General features: G+C 38.1%; 2 protein-coding genes across 2 annotated transcripts in view; both read right to left on the bottom strand.

The window, feature by feature from the left end:
* The window catches only part of Sol1, a 425,973-nt gene that overhangs the window by 329,461 nt on the left and 79,175 nt on the right, over window positions 1–17,337 (bottom strand). The window contains exon 2 of the mRNA XM_074182744.1: window positions 17,121–17,209. Coding sequence (XP_074038845.1) covers window positions 17,121–17,144 — 24 coding nt within the window. The 5' untranslated portion in view covers window positions 17,145–17,209. The remainder of the gene's footprint in view (window positions 1–17,120; window positions 17,210–17,337) is intronic.
* Window positions 11,289–12,262, bottom strand: LOC141485588 (uncharacterized). The gene is made up of 2 exons (XM_074182508.1): window positions 11,581–12,262; window positions 11,289–11,521 (listed from the first exon to the last, which is right to left on the bottom strand). Exons 1-2 carry the CDS (start codon window positions 11,749–11,751, stop codon window positions 11,300–11,302), a joined length of 393 nt encoding a protein of 130 aa, XP_074038609.1. The 5' UTR covers window positions 11,752–12,262; the 3' UTR covers window positions 11,289–11,299.

The following is a 17,337-nucleotide window of genomic DNA, read 5'->3' as shown; positions in this document are numbered from 1 at the left end:
TTGTGAATAAAACTACTTCACTTCGAATATGAGAGAATTATTTTTCATTTCGGTACAGAACTGGTACAAGAAATCCTTCCGTCGACAAATGTGCTTTCAAGTGCCGTCGACTCACATACCCATAATGGAATCCACGTTTCAGATGAATTCTGAAGTCGATATATCTCGGGTCAAATCCTTCGTGACGTGCATTATCCTCAGTGCACTCCGTCAACTCGAAAACATTTCAAACCCGATTATCACCGCCAAATTGCTCATGATGACAACAAATATTTCTCTTGCCGGGATTCTGCCGTAACATATTCTCTGACATACGTCACAAGCGTGTGTGTGACTGACTGGGTCAGGTCAAAGTGGGATAAACACTTTGAATTTATTATTATCCTGTCTTCCAGATGTTTTATGATCACAAAGACCTGATATTTTTCCTAGCGGATATGGAATCAGTCTGATGACTGTTTCGTGGAGAGATAAGACATAAGTGTTCCCATGGGTTGGGCTACCTATCGGTCGCGTCCCCAGGTGGCGGATGAAGGAACGGCTACGGGACTGGAGGCCCTGTCCGGGAAGCCAATGTGGCCTAACGGACGGGGTCGCCGGAATCCGGGTCAGTGGGTGAAATTAGTAGGGTGAGTAGAACTGAAACTCACCAAAATCCTTTGCAAAACATGCCACCGTGAACCAGCCTAATCAAGCTAAGGTGTAAGGAATCGTGCCTCATTGTGAAAAGCCTACATCTGGTTATGTGTGGCTCTGCTAGAGGTGACCAACTCTTCCTTTGCTACTCGTGGGAACACACATGAATGAAACAACACAAAAACAGACACAGAAGAAAGAAAAACCAATCCCGAGGCTGGACAGAAGTGCTCACCTCAATCTCAGGCGGTGGCTGGGGATGAACAGAAATATCCACCCCAATCTACCGCTTCGAATGAGGCTAGACAAAGCAGATCAACTCCAACAGCAAGGGCACTTTCTGCGGCGGGCGTAAAGAGCTCCGCCTTGAATAAAGGCAAGGAACCGGCTGCCCCTGCAGGAAAGTTCCCTCACTTGTGCACATCCACGGAGGGAACCCCAAGAAGGTTGAAGAAGCCATCCAGCGACAGTAAGTGCGCCCGTACACGAGCCACATTTTGCGGTCGGATCGACCACATAGTTGCAGTCGCGTTCCAGCGAACTCAAGCCGCCCATAAGAAATACTGTACTACACGTACACGGGCGTTCACAAAAGTCAAAACGGGCGTCTGCAGTCAACTTGCTGCTGATCTCCTCCGAGATTTCATCACGGCATCTGCCGTACACTAACCACAAACTTGCAGTCGTATCCAACCGCGTACACCGTCGTGTACTTTTTTTCATATTGGTCTCACAGCTTTCAATTTTTGATGTCAGTTACCTCAACTGCAAGTGTGGTTTATATGACCGCAAGTCGACCACAAAAATGTGGTTGGGTCAACCGCGAAGTGCAGTCAACGTGGCCACAATGTTGTGGTTGCCTCAACTGCAAATATGTGGTCCGTGTACGGCCGGACTGATATCGCTGCACCTTTGAAAACCTTCGCGGAGGCCACCATGAGACACCTCAAGGTTGCCAAGGAGAGTGTGTGTTCGGCGAGTCTTGGGGCCTACACCTGTCAATATAAAGGAGATGTCTCCTAGTGACCTGTTCACCATCCTGGACAGGACAGGATGGACGATGACCTAGGAGGACAACTCTTCGGGAGGATGTACAATGGGTCACATGTGGCCTAAGTGCTGTGGTTCTACACTCACCCTCCCTACTCTACAGAAACCAAATACCAGAAGACAAGTGTTATTCAAAAACTCTGGAAAGCTGTGAAAAGAGATGAAGAGGCTTATTTTTCAAACAAACTGTGTACCTCCCAGACAAATAAAATTTGACACACTCTAAAAAAAATTATGAGTTTTGGATATAATAGTACGTATTGAACAGTTGAATGATACTGATGCTATAAATGATCATTTCATTATCAATATTTCTAATCACGAACCTCGTGAGGATTATATTGAACATTATGTGAATATTTCGAAAAATTCAATATTCTCCTTTTTGGGTTTTGAACAAGTCAATGAGACAGAATTATTCAATATTAATAAAAAAATTAGGAGTAGATCAACATTAATAATTCCATTCCATTAATAAGTTAACGTTACATCTTTGTACTGTATTTTCACTGCCACACGTTACACATCACAACTGCGAACTGCCTTATAAAGTACTGTTCCCGAGCAGAGAGGACTGGATTCTCCGGGAGAAAGAAATATCAAGAGCAGATAGTTGTTGGTTCACAGATGGATCAAAAACACCTTTCGGTTCTGGTGCAGGTGTTTTCAGTCGCAGACCTAGGACAGATATCAACCTGCCTAGGAACCTATGCGACTGTATTTCAAGCGGAAATTTACGCTATTGAATTGTGTGCGGAGAGATTGGAAGAATCCAACCTCATACACAAGTCAATAAAAATATTCTCGGGCAGTCAAGCGCCGTTGGGAATTCTTGGCTCCTATCGAGCAAATTGCCAAAAACGATTCTCCTCGATAGGAAGACTCAACAGATTGTCTCTGGTTTGGATTCCTGGCCATACTGGCCTGGAAGGCAATAATACTACTGACTCTCTTGCAAAGGAGGGGGCTGCAAGCAGCTTCATCGAACCTGAACCTGCCAGTGGCATCGCTTTAAGCTTTGCCAAACAAACATTGAACACTTGGATGGCAAGAAGATTTATGGACTTCTGGCAGAATCTTCCAGGATTGGTACAATCCGAGGCGTTTATTCATTCTTCGAAGCTTACTACCAAACGGTTGTTTGGTATTAAGTTTGGTAGTGAGTGATAAAGTAAGGATGACCTACGATATCTAACAGGCCTTCTCACAGGTCACTGTCGTTTGAATCATCATATGCAGAGATTCGGACTATCGGAAGACAGTGTCTGTTGCGTCTGTTTGGAAAATGATGACACAGCAGAGCATATACTTTGTGCCTGCCCCGCTGGGGACCGAATCAAGAATTTGAAGTTCGGCAGAGCTGTACTTTTACCAGCTGATCTGAAAGACTATTTATCATACAAACTAATCGGTTTCGTTGAGAAGCTGGGTTTATTTGGTCGAGTGTGAATAGTTGTGAGCCACAATAAACTCTTCCGTGTTGCGGTGAGGGTCGAACAGACCCACTCACTTTGGACCTAACCTAACCCAACCTACCTAACCTAACCTACTGTCTGAAAAATTATGTTTTTCCAAAAGCGTGGAAACAAGCTCACATCATACCTTTGTCGAATAATTCAAATCCTACCAGCTTAAATGATATCAGACCAATCAGTATACTACATACTTTATCAAAAATTTTGGAGTATGTCATTGAAAATCAAATCGAAAAACGATATTATTCAAAATAACCAATTTGGTTTTAGGCCAGGTCATAGCTGTACTTCGGCTCTTCTAAAAATGACTGATGACATAATTGACGCTACTCTTAAAGGAACGATATATGTTTTGATAATTCTAGATTATTCCAAGGTATTTACTCTCAATCACAGAATATTACAAGCCTTTTTATATGATGGAATTGGCCGATACTTGATGAAAATCCATAATTAACGTATTCAAAACACACTTTATCGTTAGATTTTCACTAAAAGATTTTACAAAAACGCAAGACGTGTTTCGCCATACAATGGCTTGTTCGGGTGTGAGTAAAGGCACGCCTGAAGATGAAATAACTCGGGCCTAATACATAGATGGGGCTAGTCTTATTGCATTCACCGCTTTTTCAAAAAGTAATACCTTCAAAAAAAGCTACTGAAATTTTATGATACTCTACTCATGAGTCTGTGAGTTATTGTTTTGAGAGATGAACTACTGTTGTTATTTTCAAAACAATGGATCAAACACAATTTCGTGTTTCAATTTCACAATGGTTCTTGATGGGAAAAATACCGTTGAAGCGAAGCAATGGATTGAAAAGTGTTATAAGGACTCCACTCAATCAGAAACAATTACTAAACGTTGCTGACTTCAAACATGGTCGTAGAAACACCGATGATGCAGAACGCAATGGACGTCCAAATGAAGCAGTAACACCAGAAAACATAAAACAATTCACCAAATTCGTTTTGAATGATCGAAAATTGAAGTTGCGTGTCTCAGCTAAAGATATCAAAATTGCATGAGCATTTGGCTATGGGAAAGCTCTGTTCAAAGTGGGTGCCACGTGAGCTCACTATTGACCAATGACAAGAGGTCTTGATAATTCTGAGCAGTGTTTGGCCATGGTAAAACTAAACAAACAGGAATTTTGGCATCGATATGTGCTGGAGAGCAACTGGTAAACCTCGCCCAAAGCGCCTGAAAGCACAATAATCGGCTGGATAAGTTATAGCTTTGGTATTTTGGGATGTGTGTGTGTGATGTAATATTCTTCGACTATCTTGAGAGGGGAAATATCATCAACAGAAAATGTTATTTAACGTCATTGTAGCGTTTGAAGGTCAAAATTGCAAAGCAACGACCGCATAATAATACATAATTTTTGTTGTTTCATCAAGACAATGCAGGCATAACTACATGATTTGGCCTTATACCTTATCTCAGACCTCAGAAATATGTTCATCGCCAAGAAATTCCGCTCGAATGAAAAGGTTACTATTGGAACTGCCTCAAGCAAACGATATATCGTTTTACGAAAGTTTCTGTTATATTTGTGGTGAATATATGGTATTGAAGCAACAACATAATATACTTCGCGTAGTTTGGTCTCAAACTTGAAGATTAGGATAAAGTTTGGGCACCTCATGAAGTCTGCAGAAGATGTGTTGAAGACTTTCGAAATTGCTTCCAGGGCAAGAAACAAGCTTTCCGATATGCGATTCCTAAGGTATCACCTGAGAGAAACCAAAATACCAGTGCCCAAAGCCCGTGATACCTTGGCAGAGATTCCAAGTACTGACAAAGATGGTGCTCTACTTGAACCCGATGTCAAGTTCTGAATTTGGATCAAGGATCAAAAGCTGAAATTCACTTTTGCCGGGAGTATCTACCTATTCACTCATATGGGATTTTAGAATCCTATGGATTGTCTCATGTTGTTGATGAACCTACTCGTTACAGTGCAACACGAAGTTCTTTGATTGATCTTATAATGTGTTCCGAAGTTTTAGATATCACCGACCGTACTGTAGTTGATTGTTCCACTTTTTCCGATCACAATCTAGTAGCATGCAAAATTGGTACTGGACAGTCCAAAATTCTTGCCTCCATGCATACGTACAGGGATTTCAAAAACTTCGATAATGATGCTTTTTTGATAGATCTTACGAATGCCAATTTAGACTCAATTTATCGAATGAGAAATATAGATGAAAAAACGTCTACACTCAATTCAATTATTCTAAAAACTTTCGATTCCCATGCTCCTCTTAGAACTGTTCGAATTACGAAAGAAAGGGCTCCATGGTTGACAGCGAACTTGAAGTTCATGATGAAACTGCGTGATAGAGCTTTTACCAGATTCAAAAAAAGCAAGCTTCCCTCCCACTGGGATTATTACAAGCAAATGAGAAACCTCACAAACCGCACAATCAAGTTGGAAAAGAAGGCCTACCTGGAGTCCCGTCTCAAAGGTAATAGAAATAAATTTTGGAAGGATTTAGCTTCCTTGGGCATACATAAAAAATCCAATAGTACCATCCCTGAAGAGCTCACCAACGCCAATGATCTCAATACCTTCTTTTGTAATAGCTCTTCACGTATATCGAATCCAGGTAATGATATCTTATCATTTCTTTCTAACAACTATTCCTTTGATGATCACAGTTTTGCTTTCCATGATATAACGGAGAATGAGGTGTACAAAACACTTCTCTTAATAAAATCCAATGCAGTTGGTGCTGATAATATCAGCATCAAAATGTTATTGCTTTGTTGTCCTTTTATCATTCCTCATGTCACACATATATTCAATATATGCATCCAACAATCAGTATATCCCTCATTATGGAAAAAATCTCAAATTATCCCGTTACCAAAAACCGCAAATCCCCAGAGTATCAATGACCTTCGCCCAATTAGCATCCTCTGTGCAATCTCAAAAACGCTGGAAAAAATCATGAACTCTCAAATGCGCGATTATCTTGATACATTTAATATACTGCCTCCTACTCAGTCAGGTTTTCGAGCTGAACATAGCTGTACAACTGCACTGTTGAAAGTTATGGACGATATTCATGCTTCGGTTGATAGTAATAATTTGTGTTTACTTGTTTTGTTAGACTATTCAAAAGCTTTCGACACGATTAGCCATCAGCTTTTATTAGTTTTGTTAAAATATCTCAGATTTTCACCCAACTCAGTTGAACTCATGAAAAACTATCTAAGTGATCGTTCTCAGTGTGTTATATTGAACAAAATCAAATCAGATTTTCTTGCTACTCGGAATGGTGTTCCGCAGGGGTCCATCCTAGGGCCACTTTTGTTTGTAATATATACCTCCCAATTCCCTCATTGCCTTCGTTACACAAACATACATAGTTACGCTGATGATACGCAGATATACATGCATTTCGAGGAATCTTCTGCAGATGATAGTTGCCGAAAAATCAATATAGATTTGAAAAGTCTGACTGAACTTTCGGAAAAATACTGTCTTTCTGTGAATGTCAACAAATCGTTTGTCATGCTTTTTGGGAGGTCAGCAACTAGAAAAAAGTGCTTGAATAATATAAGCATCACTGTCGATAACGTGTCGTTACCAATAAAAGGCGAAGATGACAATATAAAAAACCTAGGTTTGCTGATAAATCCGTCGCTAAGATTTTCATCGTATGTTTCACTGATTTTGAAAAGAGGGTATTGTAACCTCAAAACAATCTATCGTAACCGTGAAATACTGAATCGCCAATCTAAACAAATTCTTTGCGATGCACTTGCTTTATCCCATGCGAACTATGCTGATGTGGTGTATGGTCCTTATCTGTTACAAACCGATAAGAGAAGACTGCAAGTATTACAGAATTCATGCGTCAGGTTGATCACTGGTTCGCGAAGACGGGATCATGTGACACATCACTTACCAAAATTGGGTTGGTTGAATATGGAAAATCGGCGTATCTTACATGCATGTACATTATTTCACAAAATAATAAATCACATGAAGCCTGCTTATCTTTACAACAAACTCAGGTTTCGGACAGACGTTCATAATCTTAATTTGAGATTCAAGAACTTGCTCACGCCCCCTCATCACAAAACTTCCCATTATCGTGGATCGTTTTCTTATTACATAACCTGGCTCTTCAACAAAGTACCTAACGAACTAAAGAATTCAAATTGTATTATATTCAAGAAAAAAATTAAACATCTTTTGCTTATGAATGAAATTCCTAGCATGCTGAATTTCAAGTGCTAGTATATATTTTCTTTTTTTTCCTTTTAAATTATAGTATTATACATATGTTCAATGTGTCTTGCATACCGTTTTATGAAGTATATTTTCAATCGTGTTGTCTGGTGTTATGTTTGCTTGTGTGCACTTGTGTTTATGTTTACATAGGTGCACACGTTTTTTGGTTGGATGGAAGAGCAAGGTCTGCTCATGTTGCGATTTCTCCGTAGCATGGTCAGAAATTGAATCCTGCCATTTGATAGGAGGTTATATTTTTGTTTATATATATATATATATATATATATATATATATATATATATATATATATATATATATATATATATATTTTTTCTTTGTATTTGTTCCTGTCAATAAAAGCAATTATTATTATTATTATTATTATTATATATCGTGAGAAGCACATTCAAGGTGTGATTGATAAATTTTATATCTCATATGGCCCAACAGAGTGGCGTGTTTTTATAAATGCTTCAAAGAGAAGCCTTAAAGCAGTTCTGCTTCACACTGGCTGTTTCTATGTCTCTATTCCTTTCGGTCATTCCATATACTACAAGGGAACCTATAAAAACGTGAACTTGGTTCTTTGCAAATTGAAATATAAATACCACGGTTGTCAAATGTGCGGTGATTTAGAAATCTTAGCCATGTTGCATGGAAAACAATTTGGGTTTACCAAATTCCCCTGCTTTTTGTGTCTGTGGGATAACAGAGACCGAGCAAAAAAATAGACCAACAAGTGTTGGCCTCCGAATGAGCCCCACGTCCGCGGATAAAACACCCTGCTCAAAACTTTTGGTGCAAACCTCATGGAGTTTTTCTACCATACTTCACACATTAAGCTGCAATTTATGAAGCAATTTGTTAAGTTATTTTAAATAGATGGAAATTGCTTCACATACTCAATATGAAAGTTTCCAGAACTCTCAGAGGCAAAGTTGAAGGAAAGTGTCTTCGTTGGACCAGATATTAGACGATTTTGAAGCCAATCCACCATTCTCAAAAAGAAGATGCTTTCTATAAACGAAAAAATGTACCAAAAGTGGTCTCACTGGGAAAAAATGTTTTCATTGCTCACTATTGAATGTATTCTATGGTTCATTTTGACATGGTCATGGTCGTATGGTTAATGAAAAGTATTTTATTGAAGTTTTGCGCCGGTTGTGTAGAAAAACATTTACTTGTTCTTGATAGTTCGTATTGGAACTTCTGGCGTGAAATGAATCTATTGAAAACACATTCCCAACACCAGAACAAAATTACGGTCTCTTGACGCGTGTTTCGCTAACAAAGTTAGCGTTCTCAGAATATCATTATGACAGTCATAATGATCATCTGTTTTCAAAACTGGATCTTTCTTCTGCGTTACTATGTCACCCTCAGAGGCTGTTAATGACCATGGTCGGGTGATTCCTCAAGTTTCTTGTACAAAGAACCCTTACAACTTGCTACCGTTCGGATCAGAGAGAACCCGAAGCGGCTGAAGGAAAGAAACTTATCTCCCAATCAGAGCTATCCATTGAGGAATCTCTGCCCGCTACCTTCTCGCGTCTGGTGGGAAGTTCTTCTTCCAGTAGCTGGATATCCTTGTCCTCGTGACGTTGGCAAAATTTGCATCCGGATATCAGGCATGGTCTTATTAAGAGGCTATCTGCGTTTCCGTGACCAATTCCTTTCCGATGTTGAATGTCAAAATCGTAAGTTTATAACGTTTCGATCCACCTGGCTATTTGTCCTTCTGGAGTTCTGCAGTTGAAGAGCCACCGAAGTGCTGAGTGGTCTGACCTGATCAAGAAATCACGACCATATGAAAAGAAGTGGTAGTGATCTACCCTTCAACAACTGCGATGAGTTCTTCTCTGATGACGCAGTAAGTTCTTCCGGATGTTCCCAGCTGATGACGACTTCTTCATTATCTTGCACCTGAGAAAGTATTGCTCTTATTCTTATTGCTTGTTCGCAATTATTTGGGAAAATACAACACCGTATTCACCATATTTGGCATTTTGCGTTTGAGGATACCAAAACCGTTCGTCGAGAGACCGTAATTTTGTTTCGGTATTAGGAAACTGTTTTCAATAAATTGCTTGTTCGTAATTTTTTGAGTGAAAACAACACCGTAATCATGCCTGAGCCAGCGTATTCCCCAAATTTGGTACCCTGTGGTTTTTTTCTCACTCCAAAATTGAAGAGACCAGTGAAGTGGCGATTTTTTGCGACAATTGAAAGATTCAAGAGACCCATGAGAAGATGATGACCTTTCGCGACGATTGACCAACTTCTTTGAGGATTGGTAAAAACGCTGACACATGTATATTATATCTGAGGGGGACTAATTCGAAGGGGACAAAATGGAAATCGATGAATTAATAAATGTTTTTCCAGAAAATCGAAAACTTATTTATTTTTTGAACAGACCCCAATGAATTTCTTTCAGAAATTCTCCACAATTCGGTTTTTTTACACAATTATTTCTTGAATTCGTGGAGCTTTCATATTAATTTTCATATTAAACCTCGATGTTGCTATTTCCGATGTGGAAAATAAATCGCTGTAACGTAGAAAAAGCCATTATACAATCTTTCTGTAATCGGAATTCCGTGACAGGAATTATTGCGGAATCCGCCAAAGAACGAGTTGAACACATTTCAGTTTCAGGAACTAATTACCATGAAGATATATACGTGCATACCGTAGTGAAGTATTATCAGAGGTACGAATGAATGCGAAACGTGAGAAAACGTATTGTTTAAATAAGTGAAAACCAAGATAAGCCCGGGTTGGAAATGAAAACTCAGTGAATTTGCAATATCGCCCACTTCTAACATTGGCGTGCTTCCAATTGGGATAGATTAGATCTATTTTGTTGCTTTCAAAAGTTCTGAGAACACTCACGGGCGGAGTTCAATCACAATGATACAGTCACAATCTATTATTAACTCTTCCACGAAGTTTCTTGTTTAATGAATGTTGAAACTGAATGAATTAATGAAGCATCACACTGATCTCTAATAAGGTTTCAAGGTTGTTTTTCAAAAAATGAAAGATATTAAAAAAAAATAATTACACTGAATCATTCTTTGAAAACTTCATAACAAACGTTTGAAATGGAATGAAATAAACATTTACGTTTTTACAACTTTGTTTTCTGATTGTTTCAACCGTTACTTGATGAAGATCCATAGTGATTTCATAAACGACAATAGCTATTTCGTAGTCAATGACATACTGCAACTTAATTCTGTTATGAGATAATGTGGACACAGTAGTACTCAGACACAGTAATACTCGACAGTACTCAAAATTATTACCCAAGAATATATAGAGATGCAATAGAGATCCGAAAGTATAGGTATAATTCCTATCGAAAAGGAAAGACAATGAATATTAATAAAAGCTGGCTACCTGTTCTTAGATGTACACCATCAGGTAATACAATAGTACTTATAATGTACTGTTTGGAACCTTTGGTGTAGTAATGAATAGTACTGGAGTTTTTTCCCAACACCAAATCGTTATTTTTAATACTTTGACACGTATTTCGATCACCGAGTGATCATCTTCAAGAGGAAGAAAAAACTGGAAACTTTGCGAAATTAAAGCTATTTATGCTATACAGATATATCATACAGGTGAGCCATACAGGTATACCACCCATACAGGTATACCACCCTAAGTTAATTTCACAATTAGCCTTGAATGTAATAGCTATATATAAAACAATTTATTTCTGACCGGGATATTATAAGCTTATATCGTCATAGTTACGCTATCAATAAAGAGGGTCATAACTCCCTTGGGACATTATAGATTTTATAATTCCCTCTACCTTTCACAAGTAAATATAAATAGAAATGAAAACTGAACCATATTTCATTTATTCACGTCATTACAAATAATAAATGTACAATTTTGAAATGTTCCCTGAAAATTACTTTCGGAGATAAAACAGCAGACTTTTTCGGCTTATAACTCTTACTCTTCCGTTTCAAAAAAGCCTGTAGTTCATTGAACTTGGTGATATCTCGTTTCTCATGTATAGTCACCATCGATTTTAGCATTGACCATTTAGTCCATAAAGAATTCGGACTATACGTTTCTGACTGAAACGAATAAACACAATTACTACCAAATCTACCGAAAAACATAGAAAATTCCTTACCAGTTCTTGAAAATATGCCAGAAATACAGTTTCAGTGACATCTTTTGGCATAACATTTTTCCGTGTCAGCCAGTCCAGATATATCTTGTATTCTTTTTGGTATACGGCTTCACTTTTCGATGGAATTAATGATTCTCTTGCTTGTTCAGCTTTTTTCAAAATATCCTCCATTATATTTGGGGTAGAAAACACGTTTTCACCGCAAACACAGCTTGATAACAAAGTTCTGTTTATAAACAAGTAACATAGCAACAACCTAGCAACAAGAAAACTCTACTATAATCAACGGTACCTGATTCAAATATACCGGGAAGGTAATGAATTGGTACATTTTTCCGTTTCAAAAATGAACAAAATTTTATTGAAATCGGTCAGAAATAAAATTATCTATGTACCACGGGAATTAATGAGCCTTAATAACCTCAGGCAATTGCTGTCCCTCGGGCCAGAGGCCCTCGGGACGCAAACTTTGCCATCGGTAATTAAGGCCCTCCTAATTCCCTTGATACATAAATAACTATTATTTCTGACCGGGATATTATAAGCTTATATCGTCATAGTTACGCTATCAATAAAGAGGGTCATAACTCCCTTGGGACATTATAGATTTTATAATTCCCTCTACCTTTCACAAGTAAAAATAAATAGAAATGAAAACTGAACCATATTTTATTTATTCACGTCATTACAAATAATTCATAATCTACGCATCAAAATACGTAAGTACAGCCAAAAATTTTTTCAAAATCGCCGGGTGTCCAGATAACGAAAATTTTCCCAAAACACAATTACTACCAAATCTACCGAAAAACATAGAAAATTCCTTACCAGTTCTTGAAAATATGCCAGAAATACAGTTTCAGTGACATCTTTTGGCATAACATTTTTCCGTGTCAGCCAGTCCAGATATATCTTGTATTCTTTTTGGTATACGGCTTCACTTTTCGATGGAATTGATGATTCTCTTGCTTGTTCAGCTTTTTTCAAAATATCCTCCATTATATTTGGGATAGAAAACACGTTTTCACCGCAAACACAGCTTGATAACAAAGTTCTGTTTATAAACAAGTAACATAGCAACAACCTAGCAACAAGAAAACTCTACTATAATCAACGGTACCTGATTCAAATATACCGGGAAGGTAATGAATTGGTACATTTTTCCGTTTCAAAAATGAACAACATTTTGTTGAAATCGGTCAGAAATAAAATTATCTATGTACCACGGGAATTAATGAGCCTTAATAACCTCAGGCAATTGCTGTCCCTCGGGCCAGAGGCCCTCGGGACGCAAACTTTGCCATCGGTAATTAAGGCCCTCCTAATTCCCTTGATACATAAATAACTATTTCAGCTATATAAAAATTAATTTCACAATATTGCCCATCTAAATATATTTACAATGTGTCCTTATGTAGTAATCAGTAAACCCAACAATATTATTTCAACAAGCTATGCAGTATGCTATTTGGTATTGGTCCGTCATCGTTATTCATAATATTATTATGTTTACTTATTTCTACACTCTCATAGGCATCTAGTTGCCTAACTAATCTTAATGAACTGAAGTCTATTGTTTGTTGCAAAATATGATGGGCGACTGCTGATTTTTCAGGTCTTCCATATTTTAAGTGTGCTATGCGTTCCTTATATCATTCCTTATGACGTACTTTGCATTATTCCATTCACACATCAGCTACGGTATTGTTCTTTGGGGAAACTCTCCTGGTTCGATGAGAATTTTCAAACTACAGAAAAAAACTGTAAGAATATTGGCAAGTGCAGGTTTCCGGGATCACTGTAGACCATTATTAAAAAAAGTACGTATCATGCCGTTGCCAACATCATATATTTATCAGAAAAAATGCTCGTTTGCTAGAGAAACAGTCTGACATACACCAACACTTCACGAAAAAGGCGGACAAGGTAAGAACATGCCGTTATCGTTTGACCAGATCAAAAATGAATTCTGTTGATTACAATATTTTCAACTCTCTGCCAAATAACTTCAAAGAGCTTAGTATCACCAAATTCAAAAGAGCCATCAAGGAAATGCTACTCAACCAATGTTTTTACTCAGTCTCGGAATACTACGATCATTTTAGGACAGTTCACATCAGCTGTCCACTCAAGATGAAACATACTCAACGGTATAGATTGTACTGTGGTAGTTTGTAAATACCTCCTATTATCATAGGAGAATATTTATTTGTTTATACATGTAAGTAGGCAACCTCTATGTTGCTCAATATTTGTATATTTTTACAGTTTACTCACCTGTTTTATATATTTATTTAAGAAAGCCTACACTTGACTTGCTACAAACATGAAAATGTGACGTAGTTAATAAACTATTCTATTCTATTCTATCTCACTTCAATAGATCTTTTTGTATGTCCATAATATTTTGCATCGCAGTCCTTACATTCAATTTCGTAAATTCCAGACTTTTCCAAATTCTCGACTTTGTCTTTTGGACTTCCCAAAAGGCTCTGTAGTGTATGACTTGTTTAAAAAACCACCTTCCTACCTAGTTCCTTGGAAATATATCCAAAGTTCTTCGTATATTGGTGTTATGGAACTGAGATGTATTTATCTTGATTTTTGTCATTTCTGAAAGTCGAGATTTCGTTCATTCTTAACCTAAACTTCATCTTCCTTATAATGTCATCTACAATACTCCTCGAGAAACCGTTAGTGGCTGCTATTTCTTGTACTGTACGTTTTTCTTTTGTGAACCTATCATGTGAGGGAAAGTCATAAGACCAAAAAATTCAACTCAGCACGTTTGTGCTGTTCACAGTGATGTGAACTGTCAGGAATTTACCTGTACGTCTTTTCTAAATATCATATTCTAACCCTCCATAGAACACATAGCACCTCCAAGAACACATAGCACACCTGCCCATCATATTTTGCAACAACACCATTCCATAGACTTCAGTTCTTCGAGATTAGTTAGACAAGTTAACAATCATATTTTGCAACAATACCATTCCATAGACTTCAGTTCATTGAGATTCGTTAGACAAGTTAATAAGAACAGGCAACTAGATGCCTATGAGATTGTAGAAATAAGTAAACATAATAATATCATGAATAACGATGACAGACCAATACCAAATAGCATACAATATAGCTTGTTGAAATAATATTGTTGGGTTTACTGATTACTACATAAGGACACGTTGTAAATATATTCAGATAGGCAATATTGTGAAATTAATTTTCATATAGCTGAAAATTGTTTTATATATAGCTATAACATTTGAACATTACATAACGACATATTGTGAAATAATAGATAAGGCTAATTGTGAAATTAATTTAGGGTGGTGTACCTGTATGGGTGGTATACCTGTATGGTTTACCTGTATGATATATCTATATAGCATAAATAGCTTTAGTTTCGCGAAGTTTTCAGTTTCATCTTCCTCCTGAAGATGATCACTTGGTAATCGAAACACGTGTCGAGGTGTTGAAAATAACGATTTGGTGTTGGGAAAAAATTCCAGTAATATTCAATACAATAGTAGTTAATGCGTCGGATATAACAGAAATAACAACCAGAGCTCGGGTATTGCGACCATTAACACATCACCTTTGAAAATGTCTACCGCAGCAGTAGACGAAACGACAGACATGAAAACCTGCAGAACACGGGCAGAAAACCCGGGAAATAGCTTCAATACAGTTATAAAAATTTCAGATAGTTATTGCAATATAATACTAAAGAACGAAAATTTGCGGCACGAACATCGAACAGGCTGCGGAACATCGGGTGCCTTATTCTCGAAGCACATCGAGGTAGAAGTGATCTTGGTCACGGCACAATTGAATTATGGCTGCCAGTGGCGGCCGGCGTTACTTTCTTTAGGGCATGATTTGCAACACTACCCCAAACAAAATTCATTAGGCTTGCTTCTGGGTGACAATTGTATTTTGTACACCAGATCGTTTATCTTTTCGCTTACCAAGTAAGGTCTTTGCCAGGGTGTCAGTAACTTGGGACACAAACCTTTTCGGCGTTGGGACTGGCTGCGACTTTTTGTCAAATCTATTCTTCATCTTGTCGCAGGAAAGCTGTTATTTGGATCTGGCAAATTTGTGTACAATTTCCAGTACATACATCTATTGGAAGCTTCAGTTCTCGACCTGTTAACAACATGGATGGTATGTAACTTGACGCATCGTGTTGAGAGCTCCTGTGTGCCAAAAAAAAAGAGGAACCAATTTATTCCAGTCTCTTTGATTTTCGGAAACAAACATCGAGAGGTAGTTATTTAGGGTGCGATTATGCCCCTCGACCATTCCATCGGACTGTGGGTGAAGAGCAGTTGTTTTTTTCTTCTTTATTCTCAACAATGTCATCATTTCCTAACAAAAATTCGATTCAAAATTGCAGCCCTGATCCATGTGTAGTTCCTGGGGTACTCCGTGTCTGTCAATTACGTTCCACAACAGGGTTTCCGCCACCGTTTTAGCCTTTTGGTTGGGTAAGACTACTACTTCAGACCATTTAGAGAAATAGTTCATCACAATCATAAGGTACTTTTCACCAGATGTGGTCATAGGGAGTAGTCCCAGAAGGTCAACTGTGATTCTTTCGAAAGGGCACATACTGAGGTATTGCTTCAACCTCCCTCTTTGCCTTTTCTTCGGACACTTTCTCGAAGAGCACAGGTCATAGCGCGTATCCCACCCTATTACGTTTCGGCGGCAATTTACCCAATAATACCACTCACACACTCTCGCTAGAGATCTATTTACTCCGAAATGTCCTTCAGTGCGATTACCATGGAGCTGTTCGAATATATTCGGGATACACGTCTTCGGAATGATCATCTGGAACTTGTGAGTTCTCCCATTGGGGCTTTCCCATTTCCAAATGAGTAGGTCATCCCGAATGTTCATGGAGTCCCATTGGAGCCAGTAGCTCTCTGCCTGCTGGCCGTGCTTGGGAATCTTCTGCCATTTCGGCATCACTCCTTTGGCAATCCATTCCCGTACAATTTTCAAAACTGGAACCTTCTTCTGCGCTACGATAATCCCTTGCCTCGTCATGAAGGTAGAGTCACCCTCAGAGGCTGGTAATGATCATACCACAGCATGGTTAGGTTATTCCCCAGGTTTCCTGAACATATCTCTGGACAAGAGACCGTGACAGCTTGCTACCCTCCGGGTCAATTCATATCAGAGCTGACCAGAGCTTCTGGCGTTGACAAAATTAGTATCGGGATATCAGACAGGGTCTTTTTGGAAGGCTATCTGCGTTTCCGTGACTCGTTCCTTTCAGATTCTGGATTTAAAAATCGTAAGTTTGTAACTTTTCGATCCTCCTGGCTATTTTTCTTTCTGGTGTTCTGAAGTTGAAGAGTTGTGTTAATCCATATCGAATATTTGATTAGGAAAATAAATTTCGTGAAACTGCGTCAGTTTACATGAAAATTGTCCAATAAACTAAAACCGATCGTGATAAATCCTATGAGAAATTAGACAAAAGTTATTTTCTCTATTCTATATTTATTTCAAATTCTTACCTCCATCACATTATCTTGATGCATTATTCTGGGTCATCCTGAGAAAGATTAGCCATATCACAAGGTAACATTTTCAGCGTATGTTCGATCTGAAACAAAATATTATATCAATATTTTGAGTAAATATTATGCGTTAGGAACTTTTGAATTTACCATTGAAAATTTCATGTAAGATTCCACTCTGATTCAAAATACAAAATCGATACAGTGTTAGTTG

The sequence above is a fragment of the Leptinotarsa decemlineata genome, unplaced genomic scaffold (genome assembly GCF_025532065.1).
Source record: "Leptinotarsa decemlineata unplaced genomic scaffold, Ldec_3_MD MMD2_tig00026328_RagTag_RagTag, whole genome shotgun sequence".
NCBI classification, from domain to species: Eukaryota; Metazoa; Arthropoda; class Insecta; order Coleoptera; family Chrysomelidae; genus Leptinotarsa; species Leptinotarsa decemlineata.
This window is presented reverse-complemented; position numbering and strand designations above follow the sequence as displayed.

Excerpts from the sequence above, each read along its gene's own strand:
- LOC141485588 (XM_074182508.1), bottom strand. The coding sequence starts at position 11,751 with ATGGAGGATATTTTGAAAAAAGCTGAACAAGCAAGAGAATCATTAATT. Across the intron at positions 11,522-11,580 it reads TGGCATATTTTCAAGAACTG|TCAGAAACGTATAGTCCGAA; the intron begins GTAAGGAATTTT and ends TATTCGTTTCAG.